Consider the following 26,778-nt stretch of genomic DNA (forward strand, 5'->3'; position numbering starts at 1 on the left):
GTGAGATGTTAGCTATTTATCTTAAGATTATAGGTGTATTTCTATCCGGTAAGAAAAAAAAAATCTGCTACAAAATACTCGCAAGTGTGAAGAACGTTTTCTTAAATTGGGCGAAAATAGCAATTTTCTCCAATTGGTGCACAAAATATTTCATACAGTCAACAGTTTGTATATTAAATGTATCAAATAAAAGTGCACCTATCGATTTATTCATCCTCAAAACTATTCTCCATCAAGTGAGTTTTATGAGTCACTTTACAAAAAAAAAGTTTTGCATTTGTTAATTCAAGTTGACCATAAACAGCGCAAACATAAACTTTTCTTACGACTTTTTTTATAAGCGAGCCTTTCTTAATCCGCGCGCATACCAAAGGGGTCGAATCATACATTCTTAAAATAAATGCTCTCACTTAACCTTCCCACGCATTCGTATATCGTTTATAGCGATACAAATAATTGTTTTACCTTATTATGTAAACAAAAATCCTGAGCAATCTGTATTGTGTATATTTGTAATATTAATAATGGACGAGAAGAAAACCACAAAACATCATTCTTCTCTTACATATTCCAGAACCGATAGTAAATTTTATAAAGAAAATGTGCAGGAAATATTTTTTGAATTGGTGTGTGGCATCACGCACGCATTCGTTTGTATTTTCTTCTTGTTCTACGTCATACTAGTATTTTCAGGAAAAATTTATTTTCAAATGTGTAACACAACAAAATGATTCAGATTTTATCGCATAGACAAAATGAGACAGTACCTTTCAACGGAATCCTTTTATGGTCGTTAAATTGGCGCTATTTGAGTAACGAGTTCGCGTAGCAGCGCGCCAGAATTTATTTTGAAGAAAAAAAAAATGTGAGAAAATCCAATGTCGTAGTTTCTGTTATAATCCCCCTGTGTAAATAGAAATTTTATCAAACACTTACTTAACTACAAATCGGAACGACAAATTATGCACCATAAATTTTTATAAAATCAATCAATGCTGCCTAATGTGATTTTAATACGGAATATGAAAAAGTCAAAAAGTTTTTTGTATTTTCATTTCAAATATACTTTGTAAACAGTGAGAGAAAAAAATTGTAAGAATAAATATTTTATTGCTAATATTTAGTAAACACTCACATTAAACAAATAAAGCTGATAAAAATGTTCATTCATACGTCATAAATGATGATATCTTTGTCGGATCAGAATTACCGCATTTACGTTTTGTAGACATTTCGACAAAAATGATACGATTGTTTAACCTTTTTACAAAGAGCGAGCGTATCGCGATATAAATCATTCAAATAATGTTAGTTATCTTGTTTACCGAATCTCCTGGTGCAAGATCTTTTACCTCATTAGCTAGGGATAAACATTTTGCTATACTAGAAGAGACTAGCGAGGGATTACCGTTGTCGATATGATATTTAACAGATGACCAAATAACTTCAAGAATTGAGCTTTTTATAAAAACGAATTTCCGCAATGGTTAAATTTAGAATTAAAATCATATCACTTTCACGACGATGTAGTTGCCGATTTTCTTAATTTATGTAATTTGTTCTGCGAATTTCACAGAAACTGGAATATTTACACTATATATTAGTTGGAGCATAAGTGGTACTCCAAATAAAGTACTCAAACGGGACACTGTATAAAAAAAACTTTGACACTGTCAAAAAATCTACAAAAAAATTTCATACAAAATAGTACTCTAATTGGCAGCTGTCACTGAACTTTTGTTATAACGTCTGTTATAGACTGTTATGATCAGAGAGAGAGAACCGAGGACTAGTAAATTATAACTTGCCTTGGGGTACCTGTCAAAATATTGCTTTCTCTTTCAACATGTTACGTTGAGAGCGAGAGGACCGAAGACCAGTCTATTATAAGTTGTCTTAGTATACTTGTCAACATATCTTTTTCATCATAACACTCTATAATTCATCGACAAGGATGACTAAAATGAGTGTACATACACTGTAAAACTGAGGTAGCATAATATCTGCTATCAATCACTTGAACCAATACTAATACAGGCCGCAGGCCGTGTGTCGTAATACACATCGTGAGCCTAATGAAATACTTTGCATCAAGTTGCATACAACGGGGCATAAATAACTATTTTCTACTCTTGCAAGGTGTTTTACACCTAAATGTTGAGAAAGTGCTTAAAGCTCATCTTCTAAACTTTTCAAATGCTTTGAATTAACTTTTAATGCAGAACATTTTTCCTCACAAAAGACAGACTTGTAGACAACGACATCACTTGCGGTTAATAAAAAAAATTCTGGTCTGACAACTAAGCCAAATGCGGTGTTCGCCACAACTCTGATATTTTGAGTAGGATTTGCCATATCGTACTTGAATGAAGCGAGCGAGAGAAGGCAATGGATGGCTTCATGATTAGGATTTACCTAAGACACGACGATAAATAATCGAAAGCCAGAAATCATTTCTATAAGAAATTTATTGCAACGTGTCTAACGACAATTAACATAGATAGAAAAACTGTGAGATATATGAAGTTGCGTTGCTCTTATTCCCCATCACGATGCTCTAAAAATAGAGACACAAATATTTGTCGAAGTACATACCGAAATATTCGCTTCCGATTATATTTCTAATTTATAACTTATTTTACCAATAGAAATGTTCAATTTAGCCGGTCCTACCTCTTTAACATTTGCAAAAAAATAAAATTTCCAAGAAATTTATGACGTTACCGGCAATGCAATGACCTTCTTACTAAACGAATTCGGCATGACTTGGAGGAATGGTATAGCAAGAAATTTCGATTTTGAATTGAAAAAAGTGTGTTAGATAATCCACACGTTGTATACGTATAATTGTCATATCTGAGTCATTCTCTTCGTTAATTTACACACGACTGTTTGAACTTTGAGCCATGATCCGTGAGACAAGTTAGACATTATAAGTAGTGTGTACCATAAATCAATAAATCAAAGTTAAATAATGTAATTGTATCATCTGTAAAAAGGTTTCTGTTTAGCTAACTAAATTGAAAGTCAATACTTTCATCAAAATATGACTTAGGTTTGATTTACGACATTTTTATAAATAGATTATTAACTCAATGCTGTGTTAGAAGGTATGATCGGTCACACTATGCTGAGTCAAAATCGAAGTTCAGGAATTTGAGAAAAGCTACGCTCTGTGAAACCAAAATTTTTTGTTTCTTTACTCACGTCTTGTCTGTTGTAAGTTTGAGACATTTTTCTGCAGACAATATTTTTTGGGCCATTTTCCTTGCAGAAACTATTGGTGACACAAAACCTATCCTTTAAAATCGTTGAATCTACTGCAGAGATATATGCACTCCAAATAATAAATATCTACGCGATCAATCCATTTTTCACACTTTTAATTATGTAAATCCGCAATCAATAATCCATAACCTCCCAAAAACATCATTAAAGCTTAATTTTCAACTAATAAATCTATCAAGTGCGTCTTATAAAATTGATGACGGTAATAAATTACCTAACATATTGCCTCTACTCCATTTAATTGGCGTGCGCCTGTCACTTTCGATTACAATCAATTCGTTCAAATTATTTGTTTTTAACGATTTCATGAATGAAAAAAAAAAACTCGTTTTATTGTCATTCTATTTTTAATCAACGAAATTTTAAAATTAGATCTTGATTTCCTATTAGTTCGGGCGTCACTACATTCCAATTCTGATTCTTGTGATTTAGTGACTGGAACATTTTTTTTTCGGTAGTTGTTTGTTGGCGACTTTTTTGCCGGCTGGTTATTTTAATGAACGATTTTTTTCGGTAAATTCCGGTCGAATTTTTGAATTGCAAAAAAGCAGATTCGAGTGACGTAAATAATATGAATGAAATTTATGCGTTGAACTTTTGTCTAAATCATATGTAAATGGATTGAAATTCTGCTATATGAAATATGAATGGCATCCAGTTTAGTAATTCTTTCACGTTGGCTCATAACGTTTGATTTTTTTATGCTAAAATATTGTAGAGATGATATCATTGTGAGACAATGACAGCGTTTTTTAAAGGATCTTAAAATTTATGTATACCTTGAAGTGTACAAATTTTCAGAAAAATTGCAGTCAAACCGAAATTTGATGACTTAAAAAAGGTTACCTGTTGTGAATTGAGCTTAGTGCAAATAAAATATTTAGAGAAAAAATACGATTTTAAGATTTAAGTCGACTTAAAACTTAGAGATTTTAAGTGAAGTTTTCATATAGACTATCATACAGTGAGTCATACGGTTGGTAACATTATACAACCAGCTAACATTAGGAATTCGAAGAGTCCATTAATTCACATATTATTAGTAAAAGCTAACGAAACACTTTGGCTGAACACCTTATTCTATGAAAGCTAAAGCTCGGAACAGGTCATTGCAGCCTGATTTTTACCTGAAACTGTTTTGACCCGAGCCTGATCTGAAAATTTTTGATCTGACCTGAATCGACCTGAAACCTCAATTATATTAATCTGAGTAATAATCAGGTCAACCTCTCAGGTCAGGTTTAAAGTTTATCTGAAAATTTGTATGAAAATTTCAGCAGCTGATCTGACAGGTTTCTACCAGGTTTCAGAAATTCAGGTTTAGGCTAGGTCGCTTTCTTTAGAAAAACCTGACCTCACCTGAAGTTTCAGATCACATAACTTTTGACCTCGGTCGACCTTTTTCGATCTTTTAGTTACTCAATTCCTCTAACATTTACAAATGAGTAAATGAAGGCTCAAGATGTTCACCAAATATATCACTCAGGTGTCAGACTATTTGAATAATAATATGCTGTTACTCGACTGATTTAATTGTCAGAATGAAAATCTATCTATGGTTCAAGCTGATTACAGTTTGTTGGCCTTTCATATGTCTGCATCTACAACGGCATGTGGTTCGAGCATTTTGTAACCAAATCAAACCGTCAGAAATTCGTGAAGGACCTTACAGGTCTAGGGAAACCTTAGAAAGCTACAGTAAAACGTGATTAAGTTAGCAACACGTTTCAAAAATCCAAACTCTCAGATGACTAATTTACCTGCGTAAGCTCCAAAGTTCTGGGTAATTATCAGAATTTCGCCTAATTTTACTTTAATTAAATTCCGTAATAAATCATCATAACCGGTGCTGATTAGGTTAAAAAATATTTAATAGAATAGTGGTGACAAGCCAACGATTCTGGTAGTGAAATACATACATTTTCACGTCAAATCAAAAGCAAATTAAAGTCTTATTACGATGTGTTATCTTATCAAACAAGATTATTTAAATCAAATTCGTAACATGAGTAATGTCGCATGTGTGCGTTTTCCAATCGTTTGCTTGAGAATTTTCTGAACCCCATCAATTATGAAGTCAATTCGAAAATATAAAACATTAAATACCACACTTCCAAAAGGTGTCATTAATCATATTTTATTGCAGATTATTTGTTGAAATTAATTGACACAAGTGTGTATGGATGTAGACGTTTCGTGAGTCATTTATTCGTAGCTTTTGCAATTGGACGATGTTGAACATTGTTATAGATTGATTGTTAGGCAACAAATCTCGGAAACTATAAAATATTTCATTCGATTCCCAGTCTGATAGCTGGGCGATATGATCTTACACTTTGCGAATACTTGTTATTATTCTAGGAAATGCAATTTCCTGATTGGTGCAAGAATTTAGTCGATAAAACCAGAACGAAACAATTTGGAAACAATAAATAAAATATCCGTTTGGTCATACTTCAAAGAAAATTTTATCTTGAAAATCGATCGCGGAATGTACGTACATCCTGTCTGAAATGAATGTGTTACTTTTGCTGTATGAGACCATTCATAAATAACAGCAAGAATCATTTCAAGAGTACAACTGCGTCTCTATTTTGATTTGTCGGTCAATAGGTCTTTCGAAAAGCAACAATTTCTTTCAAACCTTACAATGCTGCTAGAAGAGAAAAAAAACTTTATGAACGATCTCTCATGTACACAGCAAAGTGACGTGATTGATTTGTTAATATTTCAATTAAAATGTGTGATTTTTTTTTGCCCATAAATCACTAGTATCATCTCTCATGATTTGTTTAATGTTAGTTAAAAAACTAGGCCTCACCACTTGGGTGGGTCAGGTCCCTTGACTCAAAAGCTTTCAAGGGAATCTTATATTCTGTTCCATTCTCTATTCACTCATCCCATATACAGAAGAGTAGCGACTCTCTTTACTTATTCCACTCCATTTTATGAATAAGGTCCTTAATGTTTTGGGTTCAAACATGGGGAAACTAAAGCTATACAAGTTCAAACATACGATTTTTTAAGGTTTCTTATTCACTAAAAAGCACTGAAACGACGTAGGGTTTTTCCTCTTATTGTAAAAAAAACTATTGTGAACTCCACACTCATTAACCATTACCGAGGTTATCGTGTTAATCGACGAAGAATACAGTTCTTATTCTTGAAGTTGAAGTTGATACATGCATAATATTAAATTAATGAGACTCGCGACAAAGTCCATCTATTTATCAACCGACTTAAAAAAATCGACGAAGTCGAACGAATTGAAGGTATATTCTGAAAGAACTTTTACTCTTTTCTCGTTAAAGCAAAAGCAAAAATCTTGAAGATCGGTGAAGCGTTGCTAAAGTTATTGCGGTAACGGAATAAAAAATCTGTGGAGAATTACTTCTATCTCACTACTCCCACATTATCCATCTGCGAAGTTGACCTCATGAATTTCATTCTTCGTCAATTAAAACAAAAATCTTGAAAATCGGTTGAAAACTACTCGAGTTATGCTGGTAATACGCGTTACGCATTTGTAGAACATTATCAAAATATCGTTACGGACATTTCAAGTGATTTTCTGTCATAAGACCCTAATTTTCAGTAACAGGAATTAGTCAAAACGTCATTCCATTTATTTATTTGTTCATTACAAATTGTTGAAATATTTCAATTATTTGTATGGGATTCCCGCCTTTGAAGAGTGATTCGGTTGCAGTTTCGGTTGGACACATTTTTTTTTCTGCGAAGTTCTCTCTATACAATTTTTGATGATTTACTCATTGTGAGAATATTTGGTTCCCATCTGCATATATTATATTATGTGTATTTTCGATCAAATTATTCGTACATTGAAGAAGATGAATTTAGCCACGGATGGTCATGTTAACATACATGATAGTTCACCAATTATTTACGAATTTTCTTTCAGATCGAGTAATTTCGATTTGATTTAGTGTGTTTGTTTTGCTTTGCCAGTACTGTTTATAAAACACATCCGAATCGGTTTGATGAATGTGAACGGTGAACCAATAAACAACGCCAGCATGTAGTTATACTCATTTAATACCATATGACTTTCTAAAGAAAATGAAGTGCTAAAATGCATTGCTCACAATATTTTGTCTAACGGCTATGGAAACATCAACGATTATATTTTATTGACAAGGATATGATGAATACAATACGCAAAATTATGTCCAGAATGGCGTAAATATGAATTGGTTCCATAAATTTTTGTTCTTCAATAACGTTTCCCATTTTACTGGCCGAAATTATTTACTGGTTCCGTTGTTCGTAGCAATGGGATTCGGTGATGTGCCTCTCTTTCTTCCCAGGACGGGTGAACGTTTCGGCGAACGATTCATTGGAAATCCATTCTCATTTTCCGGCGATGGTGATGAGCCACCAGTTGCCGAATTCCGGCGTGATGCCGATAAACGTACGGTTGTGTCCAGATGACGGAATCTGTGTAGTATGTTGTCAAATATATGACTTACTCTTTTCTCATTAATTGTTTTTAGTAAATGACCGGTTATGTCTCGAAATGTTCGGGACAAACAGAAAAAGATAATGGCTAATTGTACGTCTTGATCCAAGATCAAACAAAAATACGGAAATTTTAAATGGATTTATCGTGTTAACTTTGCATGGTGAAGAATAATTCAATTGACTCTATCATCTTCAACCGAAAAAGAAATGTGCGTAGCAAATTGAAATAACAGTTCGATTTACCTTATTGGTACATTACTCTTAGGCCCATCATCCGAATTAGCAAATAGAAATGCCAACGGCCAGCTTATCCATGTTGATTGGCCGGCAGTTGGTGTCTGTATAGTTGGTGTTCCATCATTGACCGGCGAAAAATTGTCGGCAGATACCCGTGGTGTACCCTTGTTTATAGCCGGATTGTAGATTTTCGGATCGCTGACCATACGAACGAAGAAGGATCGCTTCTGTGCCAAAGTTTCTTTGCGTTTTCGATCCAAAATTTCGGTAATTTCGTCAGCCTGTTCCTGCTTTTGGGTTTAGAAAGTAAACTACACGTTCGAATCGATGTAAAGGTGGAATTTACCTTCTCAAGCAGCTCTGATGCAAAGTCGGTAATGACATCCCAAGCATAATCTGTTGGCAATGTAAATATTTTGAATTTAATTTTCTGGAAACAACTGTCGTATTTAACTCAAGTCACTGTTATTGTGTACTGATTGATGTAATATTTGGGTAAAGGTACAATATTCTCTTACTCCATTTGTAGCAACCGTAAGTAAATGAATGAGGCAAACAAATCTGTATTCGTTTCACTCATATTTTCAATTTCTTTGCATATGACTAGAGAATAATAGCTTCAATGTATGCAGGAAAACAATACTAATCTTTTTGACCTTTGACTGTTAGGTGTACAGATTTTTCAATAATCTTGTTGATTAATCCGTTACAATGGTTACAGCCATTTCTACAGATTAATTCGATATTACCTTTCCTTATTTGAGAGTGGGAGAATGACAGATCCATCCATAATATTTAAACATTAAGCTCAATAACCTAATCATACGACTGATGTTAAACCCATTTTCAGGACGTTCCCCTACTCTCAGAGCTTTTATTACTAACACATGGCATCTGGCTTCTACTATCAAGAAAACACTAGGGAAACCGATGGGTAAACGAAAGAACATTCGAAATTTAGTATCATCCCACCAACCGTACACCAAACGATCAAAATGCTGTTTTTTCACTCGTACCCAAGTGCTATCTGCTGTTTCAATAATCATAATCGCAATTCTAATACTCCGCTACGATGATGTGGCCGAAGTGCATCGCCGCTTTCGTGTACACGTTGATCGTCAATACAACTTGCATATGTATGGCAAATTGGATTATTGCACCCAACCGTTTCAGCCCGATACGTTAACCGAACCGTTGAAATTGAATATCATAAATCAGAATGAAGCGATACGTCAAATTATTAGTGTCGTTGACAATTTTAAGGGTGGTGTATCAATCGCATTGGTTGGTGGTTCAGGTGTTGGAAAAACGTTGACGTGCAACATTCTACAATCGAATTTTCAGTGGCCCAGCAATGTGTTGTACTTCATATGGTCTGGCGTTCGTTCTACGTCTAGTAACTATTACAAAATTATAAATTGGATAAAAGAAAATTTGAAAACGTGTGGTGCTTATTTGGTGATAGTAGATAGCATAGACATTACGTACGGTGAAACGATACAGGAATTAAACGACGAAATTCGAAAAGAATTCCGCGAAAGTGATATCTCTATTTTGGTTGTGTTTGTGTTTAATTTGGCTACTTATTCGGATGACGATTTACAAACATTGGACGAAAAACGTCTTAGACTGATGGACAATTTGCGTGGCATAACTACAATCAACTTTAGACCATTCGATTATGATGATGTCGAACGGTGTATCGTTGCCGAAAGTGCAAAGTTAAATGTAACATTAAATGATGAGGAACTTAGCGAGATATTTGAATATATTGATGTAAAACGATCTGGATGTAAATTGATTCATGCAAAAATTGCAATGTACACATAACGCAGTGATTATTGTATTACAACCAAATTGTTAATGAAAAGATTTCTTTTATTTATTACGAGAAGCACCTTATTTTCCATTGACTGCAAGAATCCAGGCAAAAATTATGTTCAAACAAGCAATTTGTTGAAATTGCTTCCATGATTTTCTTAACTGTTAATTTTACCAACTTACCAATATCATCTTCAGTTGCATTCTGAGCAACCGCACAGAAACGAATAACGTACTGATCATTAACTGAAGCTGGCACCATATGTATTTTAGCTGAAGCATTGATGCCACTAAGAAATTTCTCATTCAACTTATCCGAACCTTTTAATCGAAAGCAGACCAGTCCCAACTGGAAAATGATGGGAAATTATTTATTTATAATCGAATCGTTAGCGACGTGAGCATAAACAAGACCTTCACTTCGTTGCAAATTTCAAAACGTTTATCCTTGTTGACGAGCTGTTCAAATCGTTTGGCCAGCTCAATATGGTGTCTGATATAGTTCTGAAGACCGGAAATACCGTAGCTGCGTAAAACAAACCTGTTGAGGAAATTGATGGAGCGTTAGTTTAGTCTAGTTTGTTGAAGCTATGTATATTTATTGGAGACGAAGTCAACGTAAAACTTTTAATTTATAGTTCACTCTCCATTCCATACGTTTTGTGTGAATATGATACTTATGTGAATTCCAATTTTAACGTTAAACTACAAGTGAAATCATAATCTCATCTCTCCATCAATAAGTTATGACCTAACCAATGCTACTAATGAATCCACTAGCAACTAGACTATTCAGTAAATGTAGCAAAAATACAAATTTTTCAAAAAAACGTAAATAACGTGAATATTACCAAAGTTTGAGTGATCGAAATCTCCGACTGAGTGGAACGCCCCAGTGCCGATAATCAATCGCAGCATCCGAATAACCATGTTTGAGGTATAATGGATCGACCTGTTAGCGATTGTGGATAAAGAAAATGTTTCGTTTATTTTCAGTATCAATGTGTTTGGGTATGTAAATAAATCCCGATTCATTTGATATTTTTCGTGTATACTAACCACTAATGCGGATGTTAAACGTATTCGATCTCTGACCCATAATGTAGAGCAATCGAAATTTGTGAGCAACCATTTATTCGGATTTGTATTGAATGAATCAGCGTATTCAATTCCCTGGATGAATTTACTCATTAACAAATTAGATTCATTCGCTGGGAAACGAAAAATGCTCGGCCTAACCTTCAAGAGATATTTAAGCTCAGGACAAATGAATGCATTGCCTGCATAAGCAGCATCAACATGCAACCATACACCAGGAAAACGCTGTAAAGCGATGCCGATTTCTTGTAGTGCATCAAACGAACATGAACCGGTCGTTCCTAAAGTGGTAGATACAAAGAACGGCACCAGTCCTTGGAGCTCGTCTTCCTCCATAGCCTTTAATAATTCAAATCAGAAATGAAATATGAAATTTCGTTCAATGTGAAATTCTGCATACTTTCGTTAATGTCTCTCCACGTAAGCTGCACTTAGAATCCGGTTCAAGAATTCTAATAAAAATTTGACGGCGGTATATTATACATTTCAATTCGGAAGTCTGACCGTACTTACCGAAGTTTAACAAAACAAATCATAGCCGCCTTTTCAACGCAACTGTGAGCTTCTTTCGAACAATAAGCCATTAACTTGGATAGTAAATGACCCTCTTCAACAAATGGATGTTGTTGTTTCAGATGCTTGATTGCTTGAGCTCGAGCTGCAAGCATAGTGACTAGCACACATTCAGATGCTGATGTCTAAATTAACGAAGAAATTAAATTTGAGCGCAAATTAGGTTTAGATCAAAGATGACAAAGTTCTGAAAAAAATAACGGAAATCTGTAAAAGAAAAGTCGAGAAAAACAGCAACGTTACCAAACATGCTAGGGACACTCGACTCGCAACAACACGCATACTTTTACTATTTTATTTATTTTTAGCCTGCGGTTCCTTAAACGATTCTGTTTATTCATAAATGTATTCAACAGCGACGTAAATTTCTTCCAATTGTAACAAAGAAGTTTCTATGAAAATTTTACGTTTCATCAAAGTTCTCAGTTCTAGACGTACGTATGTGTAATGTGTGTGTATCGCTGGTTTTAAGAACCACCTACAGAATGCACGGCAAAAATATAGTATCATTGCCACATTATATTTGTTTATATTTACCAATTTTTATGGTAAAATTAACTTTTTGCTTTATGTTGAATTTTCCGATTTTATTTTAACAGCTTAACTGTTTAACAATCTGAAGTGTTTACTCGAGTAAATCAAAGAATACATTTCAAAATTCATTATATCTTATCATGTGTAGTAGTGTAGTTGCCTTGCCTCGTTTAACTTACGAGAATTTTGTTGTTGAAATTATGAAAATTCGGAAAATTATGAACTAATCTTTGCTATAAATTTACCTGTATAACACCTCCACCCTTACTACCAGCTTTTAATGCTAAAAAGTCATCTGGCAGACCTATTGCTCGGCCTAATAGATGTTTAGTTGTATAAGTATGAGAAGTATATTAAGATTGAAAACCACTATGGCAACTCTATGACTTACCTAACCAATCGAGAACGATGGTTTCAAGTTCCGTGCACGCAGGACTAGCAGCCCATGAAAAACCAATACACCCAATGCCATCACTTAACATATCTCCAAGAATTGATGGAAACGAATTTCCCGATGGAAAGTATGCATGAAATCGAGGATGTTGCCAGTGAGTGACACCTGGCATAATTTTCGATTCTACGTCCTCCATAATTTTATCCCAATTTTCCCCATGGTACGGTGCTTCATCCGGTAAAAGGTGTCGCAAATATCCAGGTTCGACACTGGGCGTAACTTTTCGATCCTCTAACGTTTCCAGATATTGGCAAATGTACTCGACCATCTCATTTCCACGACGACGAAACTCTTGACTATTCATTTCGATTGTTGTGCTTTTTCTATAACAATTTTAGAAATTTCAGTAAAGACCAGTAACAACAGAAATTGGCATCGACCTCTGATTGACATAAAACTATAACCATGAGACTGGGTGGGGTACGGGGTAAACTATAGACAGTTTGTACTATCGTGATCGCTCTTTTTATATCAGCGATTTTAGTTAGTCACTATGAATGAGACTACATAAATGTGAAAGGGGATGTGATAAACATATGTGGTGGTGACAACCTGTAGTCTTGAGTATAATCATACCAAATAACTGTATAAAACCTTTGCGCATTTAATTTTTAATCGAAACATCAATTTAAGAATAAAATTATCCAATCGATTTCGTTTTTAATTGAACTTCTACTTCTTGATTTTCAATATAGTTAATAATTGAATAATAATTCGCTCACCGCAGCGAATAGTGAAATAATTTTTATTTATTCCGAACATATCACATCACTTGAATATGTCGGCATCAGACACCAATCGTTTTTTCCGTGCTTTTATTATCAGAATTCATTTATCTGAAGTGTACTTCTCTGAACATTCGTTAAATTGGGCGAGTATAAAATGTTCCATAAATTGAACATGAATGAATATGAGTGAACGAATCGGTGAAGCGGAGGAAAAATGAATTGATCGATTTCTGGATTGCCCATGATGTCTGGTTGCAATTCACCCGTATACGTTCTATTATTTACTTGCCATCAATGACCTTCGTGAAAATATATTTGCACACACAAATGAATTAAAAAATCTGATTTGATTGTTTGATTACCATTTGATGGAATGTGACCTTAAAATAAATTATTTTCTCGCTTTCTCTTTGGTTTACATTCCCTGAAAGATAACGTATGCTAAAATGATTTTTTAGGGAATAAGAGGTTTCCAGCTCGAGCCGGAATTGAATTTGCTAAAAAAAAGCTTTTTAGCATAAGTTAGGAACAACGTTTTTCCTAAACAACATGAGAAATAAGCTTCGAAGTTGCGATATTTCAACACTAGTTAGGAAAAGTATATTCACTTGATACACAATTTACCACTTTAATTTTTTTTTGATAGTAGGAGAACACTAGACAGAACTTCCCAAGGAAAAATTTTACTTTAATTATTCTCCGCTGTGTCATCAATATATCGAGTTTAAATAAATTCTCTAAACTACAGATAAATGTTTAAAATAGAACATGTTTGAATTAAGAATGAAAATTACAGTCTCTACCGCGGGTGGTCATTTTTTTGGTTGGTGCTCTTTGTTACAGCTGTTGCAAGAATCAAGCAGTTTTTTTACGAATTTCCAATTTCTTGTAATTCAAAAATATTTCATAATGCTTTTTACCGTCGCTTTTACTGTTTAAGTAATTGAAATTTTCAGTTATTCATAATATTAACATTCTTAAACCTTTTATAAACGGCAATCGATATTTTACAAATGTCTACAGATGTTTAATGAGTTACCGAGTGAAATTAAGGATGAATTAAACGCGAATCAATTTAGGAGGTTGTGATCGGTCTATGTTAAAAATAATTATAAACTTAAAAGTGATAAAAAAAAGTAGAGAAGAAGGTAGCAAAGTAAAATTTAATTTAATTTAATGAACGATAGAGGGAGAAAAGAAAATTGTTAAATGTGATAGTATATGAATCAATTGTAAATGGTGAAAAATAGCAAATGCTTAATAAATATGAATCAATCAATCAATCAAAGAGTATCGCGTTATAATCAGTAAATCGGCTGGAAAGTATTCCTAAGTGCTCGATACAAATTTGTTTACTTCATTCGGCTTAGCAACTAATTTTGGTATCCAAGGCAATATTGACCAAAGCTAGAGGTGTGCGCCGATCTTAAAATAATCGGCGGCGGTGCGCCGACTGGTAAGGGATCGGCGGTGGCGCGCCGAGAGAAATTTATAGTCGGCGGCGGTGCGCCGATCGGCGCGCCGATAAATTTACAAAAAATCTAAATTTTCGAAAATAATGCAAAAACATTTGAAAAAGCGTGCGCAATCCTTTTTACGAACACTGAATTCTTACTATCTTGCGATCTGAAGTATCAACAACTTATACAAGGGGAATCAACCGAGACATATCTCACCTTTTATATTTTGAATGTACAATCACTGACCTTTTATTTTAAAAACATCTGACTTAATGAATCCACGAATGATTAGTGAGTTTGCGTAAATGACATATAAGCGAGAAGGCTGCAAAGCGCAACCAGTAAAAAACGATCTTTTCAAAAACAAGTATTTACAATAAATAAAAATCATCAACTCTGTTACGCCCCAAAGTCCCCAAAATGCAACTAGCGTTTCTCCGTTGAATTGCAATAGAAATCTTTTGTATTTGGTAATCCATGGAGCGTTGTTCGCCAGAAGCTTTTCTCATTAATGAACAAAATTTCTTAATTAATGTACTTGTTTCGGGACCCATGCAACCTAGTGATTCAAAAGCAATAGGTGTAAATAAAATTTTTTCTTTTAAACGTATGTAATGATTATGCTTGAATCTTTCAGCATTATCTGCAATTGATCCAGATTTTTTGGATGATTGATTTATCTAATTTATCTAATGGTTACATCGCACAAAATCCCAACGTCCGGTCTTTTACCGTCATCTCTAGAAATGCCCGGAGGTTGTAACAGATTGAGCATGAGAAAAGATTTTATTAACTTCATCATGTCCTGGAATCCATCGTCCGCTTTTTTGCAAGATAAACCGTGTAAGCCATCCTTCATAACCTATAAGCTATAAGTCAACTTACAAGTTGGAAATTTTAAGTCACATCATCATACTAGATGTTCTGCAGGTTTGTTATTTCCAACTTATAATTTATATGTCATTTACGCAAACTCACTAGTATTATCTTTCGATTTATGCAATAACCGTTCCCGTTGTCTTTAGTCCATCTTCTATGTAGGAGTGAGTTCGTAGTAGAAGGTTTTCGCAAATAAGAGATTTAGATAAACTTAAATTTATAAGTAATAAGTGTATTAGCTGAGCAGCGTAAAGAAACCTGACTTATAAATTAAGAGAGATAAACATTTGCTCAAACCTTGTACTCAAGCACACACTTTTGTATAGATATTTCAATTTAACTTTATATTACCGCCTATTAAAATGGTTGAAAGCAGTAAACGTACAAAATTTCGGCGCGACGAAAATACAATCGGCGGCGGCGGCGGCGTGAGCTATTATTTTTCGGCGGCGGCGCGTCGAAAATTTAGCAAAAAATCGGCGGCGCGCCGGCGTAAAATCGGCGGTGCACACCTCTAACCAAAGCTCTTGTCTAGAGTTTAATGTGTAATCCGAAAGGTCGGCTCTAACGAGATCTAAAGGTCCGATTTTTCTGTATAGAAAAAATGTTCTAATTTTCATTTTATTTTTTGATCGAAAAAAAAAATGGTTTTCTATGATATACTCGAAGTCCTTTGTTTGTTATTTTAAATGTATAAATCGACGAGCTCGGACATTCTTTGATCTATTTTTTATTCTTTTACAAAAATATGGATCAAATTGTCTCCTACATTTTTTTTATATCTACATTTACATGATATGCCTGATGCAATGGGCAAAGAAATTAAGTATGCCCGCTGATCTCTACTTTTCCTTTATTTTTGTCGATAACGAATGACTAGTCTAGTTGACTAATAATTTGTTCCGTTTTGATTTTCGGAACGGTTTATTGAACTATAACCATTACAATCATCTAAAAATTAAATTATTTTTTATAGATTTATGCATCTGCTATGCTGAGTCTAATTGCCATCACTACCATTAAAACTAATAAAATTTTAAATCACTTACCACTGACACTAATTAATTTTTAATTGTACTTGTCGTAAAATGTAATTTTCTCCTTTAAAATGTAATTTATTACTCAGGATTTGAGTGAACTAATTAATGTTCTTAGCTTGAAAATGCAATCAACTCTGCACTTATAACTTGGAACATTGATAACACTAACTATGTTGAGACTTGCGACACAAATAGCTCCAATTGAAGACCAACCGACAACTGTAAGATCCGAACCGTTACTGAATAATCATGCCAACATCCCTCAACCGCTTAGTTCTGTTCTTCCTTGAGAGTCATCTTTACGTTATATTTTTTCTTGAATCCCATTTCCGATTGACTGCCGATTTCGAAACGAAATGATGTTCTTTAAGCCACATATCTCCAACCCCATAAATTCTACACGACACGATGATATACCATTTGTGGGTGATAATTGTCCGTTATGACAAATAATATATTTTATAACCGTGCTTGTTCGACTATACTATACATATCGTTCTTCTGAATATTTGGAGCAATCTTTGGCATGCTAGTATTCACCCGTTATATATACTATGGAGATGTACATATTTTTGATGACGTTGTAATGTTGGTTGATGCCACCGATACCACATTATAAACAAAATATATGTGGTTCTTCAAACGTTGAGGAATTTTTTGAATGAAAATGGGGTTTTATCAATGTCGGTCGGTTGGCTGGTGGTGGTGTGAAAAAGACAATTTTTTTTCCTACTTCATATCTTTACCATGCTGCTATGGTTTCGTTCTAATTCAATTCAACACCATGCAAAGCGAATATTTTATCAATTCGTTTTAAAATTAATTTTTATTCATTAAAATCGTTCATTGAGTGGGTGTTTGAATGCGATTAATTATGAAACTTTGGTGAAAATAGGCTGAAGTGACTTTTGTTTAGATAATTAAAGCCAATACTTCATGCCACACAGATGTACATAACGATAATGGCTTACATGTTTTGCAGTAAATGTTTTAAGTTTTGTCACAATGAAATAATTCAATAAAACGACGAAAATTATTCTGCACACGTTTCCTTTTTCGCAATAAAATTTAGACGATGAGTCGAATGCATGATCTCTACTGTATTTGTGGATGATATTGACGAAACGTATTTTGCGAACGATATAAAGTCAGTTTAATAAATTAGAACTTAGTTGTGAGTAGAGAATATATGTACAACTTATTACATTGTGTTCATAGTTCTTGGCACTATTGTATTGAATGGAACGCTTTGAAAAAGTAAATAACTTTAAGGAGTCCAATGTTCGAGCATTCATTTCATTTAAAATTAATAGAACGATTTAAAACGAATCAACACAACGCTAAATTGTAGCCTTTTTTATTACAAATTCTACCCATGGATTGGCTTCTATTCTTAACAAAAGTTACCCTAATCTATTTTTCCAGAACAATGGAAACTGAGTCCAAGAAATACTGTGGCACAATTCTACTGTTACTGTATTGCTTATTCGTTTGTAGCGAGGAAACCTTAAGACGAATGAATACAACACTAATTTGTAGTCTAAATTTGTGCAAATACATTTTCGATGATAACTTCGTATCCGCGTCCTTTCTGGAAAAATTGGCAACAATCGTTTTAAGGTTGATTTATTTACGATCATAATAACGAATCATTTTTATCATTATTAATGATATATACAACTCGGTTACAACATTCTTTGATACAAAAAAAATCGATTATTTAATCTGTAGTTTAACTTCTCATGTTTACTCTATCTTTCGTCATTAATTCATCCTTTTTTCGTTAACTTTTTCTATTTAATTCACCACTAAGTCCTTCACTGTTTTATATTTAGAAGTGATTCTTCACATGAACTGCCAATTTATTTTTAAAAGCTTCCACCCTTCCTTCATTTTTGATGATATCTGGAAGTGAGTTGAAGTGTTGGCTTTGAGTAACAATGATGTTTGTGGTGATGTTGGCCACTATGGAAAACTCAGTGTGCATATTTTAGTGAATACTTTGTTTTCTCGTAGTAACATTTATTATTTTTGCTGAAAGTCAAGACATTTTAACACAAAACGATAGTCCAACTTTTTCCAGAAAGAACGTGGATACGAAATTATCATCGAAAATATATCAGTCCTTTGCACAAATTTAGACCACAGTTTGCCGTTGTGTTGATTTGTCTTAAGATTTCCTCAATACAAACGAATAAGCAATACGGTGGTAACAGTAGAATTCTGCTACAGTATTTCTTGGACTCTTTTTTATTATTCCATCATTTATCAGCAAAGCACTGCGACATTACGGTAATAAAAATATCGTTAGGAAGGTAAGATTGCATTAGTATTTCGAAATAAATGAACCCGAAATTGAATACTCCACTACATAATTAAAAATTGTTCCTCTAAAAAGAGTCTGGGGAAAAGGCACCCCGTTGAAGATAGTCACAATTTTTGTGATAGCACTGATTATTTGTGTTAACACACAAAATTTTGAAGTTCTTCTTCGATGCATCTCGTAAAAAGATGAATTCCTTATGGTTGAGCAAAAAGATTTTTCGATTAATCACGACCATAGGAACCCAAATATTTGCTAAACCTGATCCAAACAGATATTTGCTGTCAGCACAATAATATTTCTGTTACAACGAAAAAACTGAATGAAACTTCACTATTCAACGGAGTGAAAGGGTCAGAGAATTTCTGAATACATTTCACAACTTACTCTCCATCAATACTAAAAATAGTTCGATCCTGTATATAGGATGTTTAAGTTCAATTAGTATATCTTCCTTATATCTACTTTAATGATCTGTCGTTAAAAAAGCTGAGAACATTTTTTGTTTCACACCAATAATAATGACTTTCACCACATAAAAGATAAGCATGAACTAAAGTCAAATCAATAGTTAGAGACAAAATAATAAAACGTTCCCAACTCAGACATACCACCGCACATCTACCTTGTGTAATCATTGGAATGTTTCAAAGAATTTTCGTTCTAAATTCCAGATGCCACATTGAGCTCTTCGGTAGAAAGGATGATAGAACTTATATTGTCCATGTATATAATGATGCGTGGAATATATCTACCTCTAGAAATGTATATCCTACATTTGACCTGTTCTGTAAAGTTCTTATTTGGGTTGTACCACAATTTTAATAACTACAATGACAATAATACAAAACGCAAATTTCCATCACTGTTTCCATTAATTAAAAATGTTCTCCCGTTCCATTATTGTACATAAGTAGATCAAATAATTGATTTATTAATTGAAATGGTTAAGCTGAGAAATCATCCCGACTGAATCATCTTAATGGAAATAATGAGCCGATTTGTTGGTATTGTTTGTATTTGGGGTTGCATTCGTTATATAAATTGCCATCTTAATTAACGTTTTCAGTCTCTTTCTCTTCTACCTTGATGAGGGTGTTAATAAAATTGTGAGCTGGTATAACATTTAAACTTTTTCGAATGACTTTATTAATAACGTTTCCACAATAGGCCCGCATTAAATTTAAGCTTCAAGCTTTAGTAATCGTTGCGTTCGTTGGGTGAGTTCTATATATTATAATATAAATGTGGCTCGATTATGTCTGATTGTAATTTAAAAATAGGTCTCACTTGATATATTAAATTTTTGCTACTGTCTACATGGTGTGTTTGATTTTACGAATAGCAGAATGTGCCACCACCTCTGAATCATGTACCTGAAAATTTTGCTGTAATTTGAACCAACCTTGTTGATTTAACATTTTCGATTCATGATATTCATCACGTATAGCCAATTTATCTCAATTGAATTTTCGGTTAAATGCTCCCCATTCTGCTGCTGCCACACATGTTACACCGTGAACATTGCTATCTGTATTGCTTATGAAGATGTTTTATCGTTCATATCGATTTCTCTTTATGTTCCCACAAAATCCATCAATGGGTTAATAATAATCGCATTATTTCATTCATAATCTTTTTAGAGCACTACAAATGAAACACTCTACGATGCCATAAAAAAGCACATAACGAAACATTTTACGTTACAGCTTTTCAAAGAAAAGATGCTTGGCTCGTGTACTTTTGTGTAATGCAATATTATAGATCACGATGTTGTTGTTTAGATTACACTTAAAATGATGTATATTTACACGTTATTTCCCATTGATGATTTAAAAATAACGCAATGAACTAATTCGGATATTTTTATTTTACATTTGACGCAGAGTTTTCAACCACACGCTGACACGATGATGAACTACAAAAAAGGCAAGAATGTCGAAGAGGAGCTGACTAAAGATGCGATTCCTATTGAAAATTTGCCACAGAATTTTTTATGGATGCACGTAAGTGTTGAAGTGACTGTATTTTATTGAGTAATTTATAATGCAATATGAAACCAATGTAGTTGGGTTAGAATTCCTTTTTGTTCGAGAATTTACTTCAAAAACTTTCATGTACTTACGAGCTTTTTCTGTCCCTCACTTAAAGGCGGCGCGTGCGCCTATGCTTAAAAAAATTCAACCTTAAACAGACGACAAAGAACCAATATAACTAGGTCCCACCTTTTGGGCGGGTCAGGTCCCTTGACTGTCAATTTTTTCAATATATTTTTGATCAATTTCATTGTTGAACTTCCGAAGCATCAGTGATACAAATGCCTACATTTAATATATCGATTACTCTATACATGACAACAAAATTTGACAGAAAAAGTTCTTTAAATAAACCTTCGAAGACCGAATGATCTTTGAGTTCTCATTTTTCTTATAAATTTGCAGCAAGATTTTCAATCAACCACAAATCAACCACAAATAAAATGTGACTCGTGTGAATTACGGCCCTCGCTCCGCTCTGGCCGCAAACTTCCCACTCGTATGAGCTATCTTTTATTCTGTTTGATTGCCATTTTGTCAATTTCGATTGAGGCTACAATCAACAGTGAAAAATCCTGTTTTTCTGGGATAGCTTCCAGATCCTTCGTCCCACATAGCCCATCTTCGAACTTAGCCTCGGTATTTTACTTCCACAAATTTAAAAAAAAGATTCATCCAAATTGGTTGAAAATTACTCAAGTTATCGTGCCCTCAACGATTTTTTGTTACCCACATTTAACGTTTTTCATAGCATTTCATACATTTCAATCACAGTGAACCTTTTTGTTACCCACATATTTCAGTATTTTCTGGTGTAAGACCCTGACTTTCAGTCAAGGGAATTATCTAATCAATTACAGTTAACCCCAAGCAAATTTGTGACGCTAGGTGCTTTAGTTGGTTCACTCGTGCAACCTCACTATCTATATTTATACGGTTTCGCCACCACCACGCGTGCGTATGACTATTATAAACACGTTTGAGGTTGCATAAGTGGAGCAGATGAAAAACAGCTGAAGTAAATTGCGTCACAAACTTGGTTGGAGGTAACTGTAATTCTTACGAATAAATTTTTTTCATTATAATGGTACAAATGCCTTCATCAATTTATAGATTTGCTATAAATATGCCATTAGCCAGGGTTCATTATTGGTTAATAACGTGAATAGCCGTCTGCAGGAGCTTTAAGATATTTACTTGGATATTAAAATTCATTGCATTTGTAAGACGCTATAGGTCTTAATCAGCAGGACTACTCGATGGCGAGGAAAACTTATTTAATTTTCAATAATTTCAGGTGAAAGGTGGTACAAAAGTTTCGAATGTTGTCGACTTCGCCAAAAAGGCGTTTGATTCAAAGGAACGTCGATCAGTTGTTTGGAGTGGATCCGGTGGAGGTGTAACTAAAACCATCTCATGTGCTGAAATCATGAAACGAGATTCTGAGTCCGAGCTGCATCAAATTACGAGACTTTGTTATCGGAAGTGGGTGACTTTTTATGAGTTTCTAACGAGGTCATTCATTTGATAAATATTTTAGAGTTGAAGAGTTCTGGGAACCACAACTCGATGGACTAGAGCAAATCGTCGCCACCAGACAAATTCCATGCATTCACATTTTACTGTCGTTAGATAAGATAGATGAGACTGCTTCGGGGTAGAGTATATTTGTCATAGTTTTGTGAATCAAATAATTTGATTTTTACTTCTTAATTTAAGGCTTCAAAACTCCAAAGAAAAGACAACATTTTGGGTGGAACATCCACAAAAGTCTTCGTCGAACAATCAAAATAAGAGGAAAAATCAACAAAAGCCGACTGGAAGTGGTTTTAGAAATAAGGGCGGTTCAAGTATGCCAAAAAATTCAACCAAAACTTAATTTGTAAATTACATTGTTGATGTGGTTAAGCGATTAAAGAGGTTAAAAAGCAACAGCTCTTTTCATTTGGAATAATAGGAACGTTAATCGATCGCAGGAATACCTTTCCCAATCTTGAGGTTATAATCCGCTGCTGTTAGGATAGAAAGTGGCTTATTAAGCACGTAATATATATTATATTGCTGTTGCCAAGATTGTTATTTTGACGTGTAGGACATTATTGCTAGAGCCGAAGTCTGGCAATAGGTGCATACCATATTTTATCTGTCGAGAACAGATATATCGAGATAAGTAAAAACTCCCTAGAGAGATAAGTTCGAGATTATCGTTTTAGATAGATAAAATCCATTTCATAACTCGGGTAAAAATGAAAAGTTTTGTCTTTGCTTTACAAAACTTTGTATCACTTTCTTATGTAAATAACTAACTATGTACTTTATAGGCATTTATGTGAATTGATGAAAGGTAAAGTGGTTGGAGGTCTGCAAATAGTTTCCAACGACCAATCTGGCGTTCACTTCAAATAAATATTTTCGATTTTGTTGCTATTCTTCTGTATATTTATTGGTGATCAGCACTATATTTACTACGAGTATAATTTTGTTTTTATTTTTTTTATAGTTTCTTATTATACAAAAAATGGTTGGTGATTTGATTACAAAAATGTAAAGGTTTTTCGATCAAAGAAGTCAAAAATCCGGATAATAATTCCATCAATCAAACAGAAAAAAGTTCATTTAATCCCTTATATTAAACCGTGACACGATCAGACTGATTCAGTATGTATATCAATCTATCATAGGGCCGCGAATTGAAATCTACGCCATATTATTACAAGACACGAAAAACATTTTCTCTACGAATTTCGTTTTTGCTCGCTAGGGGGATCCTAACGAGGGTATACATAGTGCATATCTTGGAAGAATGGAATTCGAAGACCCAATTTTTAAAATCAAATGGCCTGTCATGCTAGATAAGTTGGAATTTCGATGTTGAATTATCTGGCATGACAGCGTGTTCAATAAAAATTGTATCTTCAAATTACACTAGATTTTGTTACGAATGCCTACATTTTACCATTCAATTTGGAGTTTCTACAATGTGTTACAGCTGAGACAAACACTAAGCATACTGATACTCTCGTCAGAGCTCTCCTATAGCTCAGAACCAAAAGTCATAGAGCAAATGTTGTTCGCATCGGGTAGTGCAATATATTTCACTACCCGATACGAACATCATGGCATAGTTGTCAAATCGTGGACTGATATGCACACAGGCTCTCGGTCTATTACAAACGATTCAATCAAAGAAATTTTAGAAAATTATGCTGTTGAGTGTCTGGTTTTTTCAAATGAACCTGTTTATTGGTCAGTGTAACAGAAGACCCACAACAGAAGACCCATAGCAACAAGTGATTGATACAATTAATTAACTTGAAATTGTAATTGTTGAAGGAAGAGTTCATTGATAGATGTGAATTCTTGGCTGTTGACAACAGTGGCAAACATTCAAACCGAAAACGATCCAGACTTAATTTTTCATCACACAAAAAAAAAATTACCTTCCCATATACCCTCTCAAATATAACTTCTAACCATTTGATGACTTTGTACTTATATTATATTTAAAAACTTCAAATCGATTCCTTACTGGTCATTATTGTCATGGAATTGGTTTCTTGCCGCCATGCAACAAAATTATTACAACAAAAAATAGTTCTAAATGGAAAATAAAACGTGTTGATCGATCATTAAACACCTGGCACACCTTGTGATGAACAGTGTACACATTTCGGTTAAAAGTAAAAACTTTCAGAATTTTTAACTTCTTTGGTCGGCTGATAGAAAATTTATTTTTTTTTGCTTTTTTTGTGTCGACTTTTACAATTCTGAATTTTATTGTTGTTTACAAACGATAATTACTGTCTCATTATACTAAATTGTTCTATTGCGGTCACACGATCCTTGATAGATTTTTTGTTTGTTTGTCTTAAATTTTTGATAATAAATTATGTAACATCGTTCTAGAGCCTTGTATACAACACATTTAGCGCACATTTCAATTTTAATTTCATTTAATTTTTTTTTGTTTTGCAACGTTTTGAATATAACTGGAGTGTATGCATTTAGCAGGGGTTGATTTTTTACCAGTTTTTTTTAAGTTAGAAAAAAAATCAAATTCAAAAATATACTTGAGCCATTTTCTTTGTTTAAACATTTAGTTTGTCCTGTTCGAGGGGTCGGTGAAAAAGAACAGTGAGACGATTATATTGAATTTATACAATTACAACGTTCTGCTTTGTTTTGGAGAAAGATTTTATAAAATCAAACGTCCGTTTTGATTTGAAACACTTTATGATAATAATGATCCACTTAATACCACAGACCGAAATGCTATCAAGTTATAATTTTTGAATAAAAAGAAAAACTGGAAACGATGCAACATGACTTTAGGCTTCACTTTCACCGGATGTTGCTATTATACTCTCGTCACCGGATTTTGGTATCGGCACAATTAAATTTTCGGTTGACATTAGCGCATACTTTAACACAAAACGCGTAAAACGGAGACATAAAAATGTTTTTGTTTCGAATTCGTCGAATATCGCACGATGATGGAAATATGCATGTGAAAAGATGCGATAGACCCGTCGACAGACGGACCCCAGTTTAGCGACTGATGATTCTTTGATAACTACCCTGGAACATTGAAAAAAAGACATTGTCACCGTCCATTTACACATGCAATCAGTACAAGATTGTAGCTGTATTCAACTCACCGACTTGGAAAATATTTGTAACTATTCAGCAGGCATGCTGCCCCATCTAAAGTATGCCTTGTATAATCAATTGCTGGACATTCTTTTGGTGTTTTATGTGCGGCACACAGAAATATCCACTGTTCAGTAGCAGTCATCTGTGTGCAGGTAGCTGGGAAACATTGCGATTGTAGACGTACAGCCAATCCATTCAATTCCATGCAAAACTGCCTGTTGATCAATTATTCAAAACGGATTGATGCGACTGCCACTTGACAAAATTACACAAAATCATACCTCAAATGTTCATACTTCCACACACCCTCATCGTGTGTTTCTGGATTGGTGAGTATCAAATCGATATTCGACGGATCAATCTTTATCAGCTGCTGTATGTATTGTTGCACAGCAAGCGTACTGTCCATTTCTTCAAACGGTTCATCTGGCCAACGGCAATAGTCCTGTAAATCGGAAATTATCATTTTTAGTTCGGAAAATGAGTTGAAAGAACTGTTGACAATGCAAACACCCCAAGCAGAAAATCGTAAAATCGAAGTGTAATTAACGACAAAATGCTGGATGTATGGGTGACCATTGAATATGAATATTGCGCTTCATTTGCATTCGAAACGATGGAAAGATTAATTTTTCTCACCTTAGCCTTTGTTCCGGGCTTATTTCTTCTTGTTAGAGAAATTTGCGAACCATCAGCAGCCATCTTCATGTTTTCTCGTTTATGAAAAATATTCCAAAATTTGACGTTTTGCTTTGTCAGAGGAATGAGTGCGTTCGTTATTCATTTTCTAACACCACACTGTTGGTTTTCGTAGTGTGAATAATAGTGAAAAGTTCTGCTGCAAAGATGGCACGCAAGTATTAATTCAAACTTAGGGTCGTTAAAATTGTGTTCGCTAATAAAAAAAATTACTTCAAGCAAAAATGATCATAGTCGACAGCTGCCAAATAGAAAGCAAAAATGATCATAGTCGACAGCTGCCAAATAGAGTACTATTTTGTATGAAATTGTTTTTTACAGTGTTTTACAATTATATGACACACTGTATAGTTTCAGTACCCTATTTAGAGTAACGCTCATGCTTGAAGTGCGTTGCTTGAAGTCAACTATTTGCGCGTAGAGCTGAAAGCGACACCTCCAGCGATATCATTTATTTTAGAAGTGACACAAGG

General features: G+C 34.1%; 3 protein-coding genes across 6 annotated transcripts in view; 1 reads left to right on the forward strand and 2 right to left on the reverse strand.

Moving 5' to 3' along the window:
- Window positions 1-22,887, forward strand: part of LOC119081379 (ribonuclease P protein subunit p25-like protein) — a 29,153-nt gene extending 6,266 nt beyond the window's left edge. For 2 of the 3 annotated variants that reach the window (XM_037190261.1, XM_037190262.1), the window contains exons 2-5: window positions 20,804-20,923; window positions 22,251-22,438; window positions 22,494-22,610; window positions 22,673-22,887. In XM_037190261.1, coding sequence (XP_037046156.1) covers window positions 20,828-20,923; window positions 22,251-22,438; window positions 22,494-22,610; window positions 22,673-22,832 — 561 coding nt within the window. In that variant the 5' untranslated portion in view covers window positions 20,804-20,827 and the 3' untranslated portion in view covers window positions 22,833-22,887. Of the gene's footprint in view, window positions 1-8,857; window positions 9,878-20,803; window positions 20,924-22,250; window positions 22,439-22,493; window positions 22,611-22,672 lie in introns of those variants that run through there. The other variant, XM_037190260.1, reaches the window with a different exon arrangement.
- LOC119081376 (tyrosine decarboxylase) lies at window positions 7,333-16,895 on the reverse strand. 2 transcript variants are annotated; one of them, XM_037190258.1, is made up of 13 exons: window positions 16,604-16,895; window positions 12,425-12,810; window positions 12,279-12,349; window positions 11,440-11,624; window positions 11,327-11,378; window positions 11,068-11,265; window positions 10,888-11,001; window positions 10,680-10,780; window positions 10,243-10,369; window positions 10,012-10,177; window positions 8,354-8,403; window positions 8,014-8,294; window positions 7,333-7,746 (listed from the first exon to the last, which is right to left on the reverse strand). In XM_037190258.1, exons 2-13 carry the CDS (start codon window positions 12,789-12,791, stop codon window positions 7,554-7,556), a joined length of 1,905 nt encoding a protein of 634 aa, XP_037046153.1. In that variant the 5' UTR covers window positions 12,792-12,810; window positions 16,604-16,895; the 3' UTR covers window positions 7,333-7,553. The 2 variants fall into 2 exon arrangements, with proteins under 2 accessions (XP_037046153.1, XP_037046152.1); XM_037190257.1 differs by having other exon boundaries at window positions 8,014-8,297; window positions 16,604-16,894.
- A 1,660-nt stretch (window positions 22,888-24,547) lies between the features above and the next one.
- LOC119081382 (MOB kinase activator-like 4) lies at window positions 24,548-26,390 on the reverse strand. Its single transcript, XM_037190270.1, has 4 exons — window positions 26,246-26,390; window positions 25,888-26,051; window positions 25,612-25,821; window positions 24,548-25,531 (listed from the first exon to the last, which is right to left on the reverse strand). Exons 1-4 carry the CDS (start codon window positions 26,312-26,314, stop codon window positions 25,282-25,284), a joined length of 693 nt encoding a protein of 230 aa, XP_037046165.1. The 5' UTR covers window positions 26,315-26,390; the 3' UTR covers window positions 24,548-25,281.
- Between the last annotated feature and the right edge of the window lie 388 nt (window positions 26,391-26,778).

Source organism: Bradysia coprophila, unplaced genomic scaffold (assembly GCF_014529535.1).
Source record: "Bradysia coprophila strain Holo2 unplaced genomic scaffold, BU_Bcop_v1 contig_358, whole genome shotgun sequence".
Taxonomy (NCBI): domain Eukaryota; kingdom Metazoa; phylum Arthropoda; class Insecta; order Diptera; family Sciaridae; genus Bradysia; species Bradysia coprophila.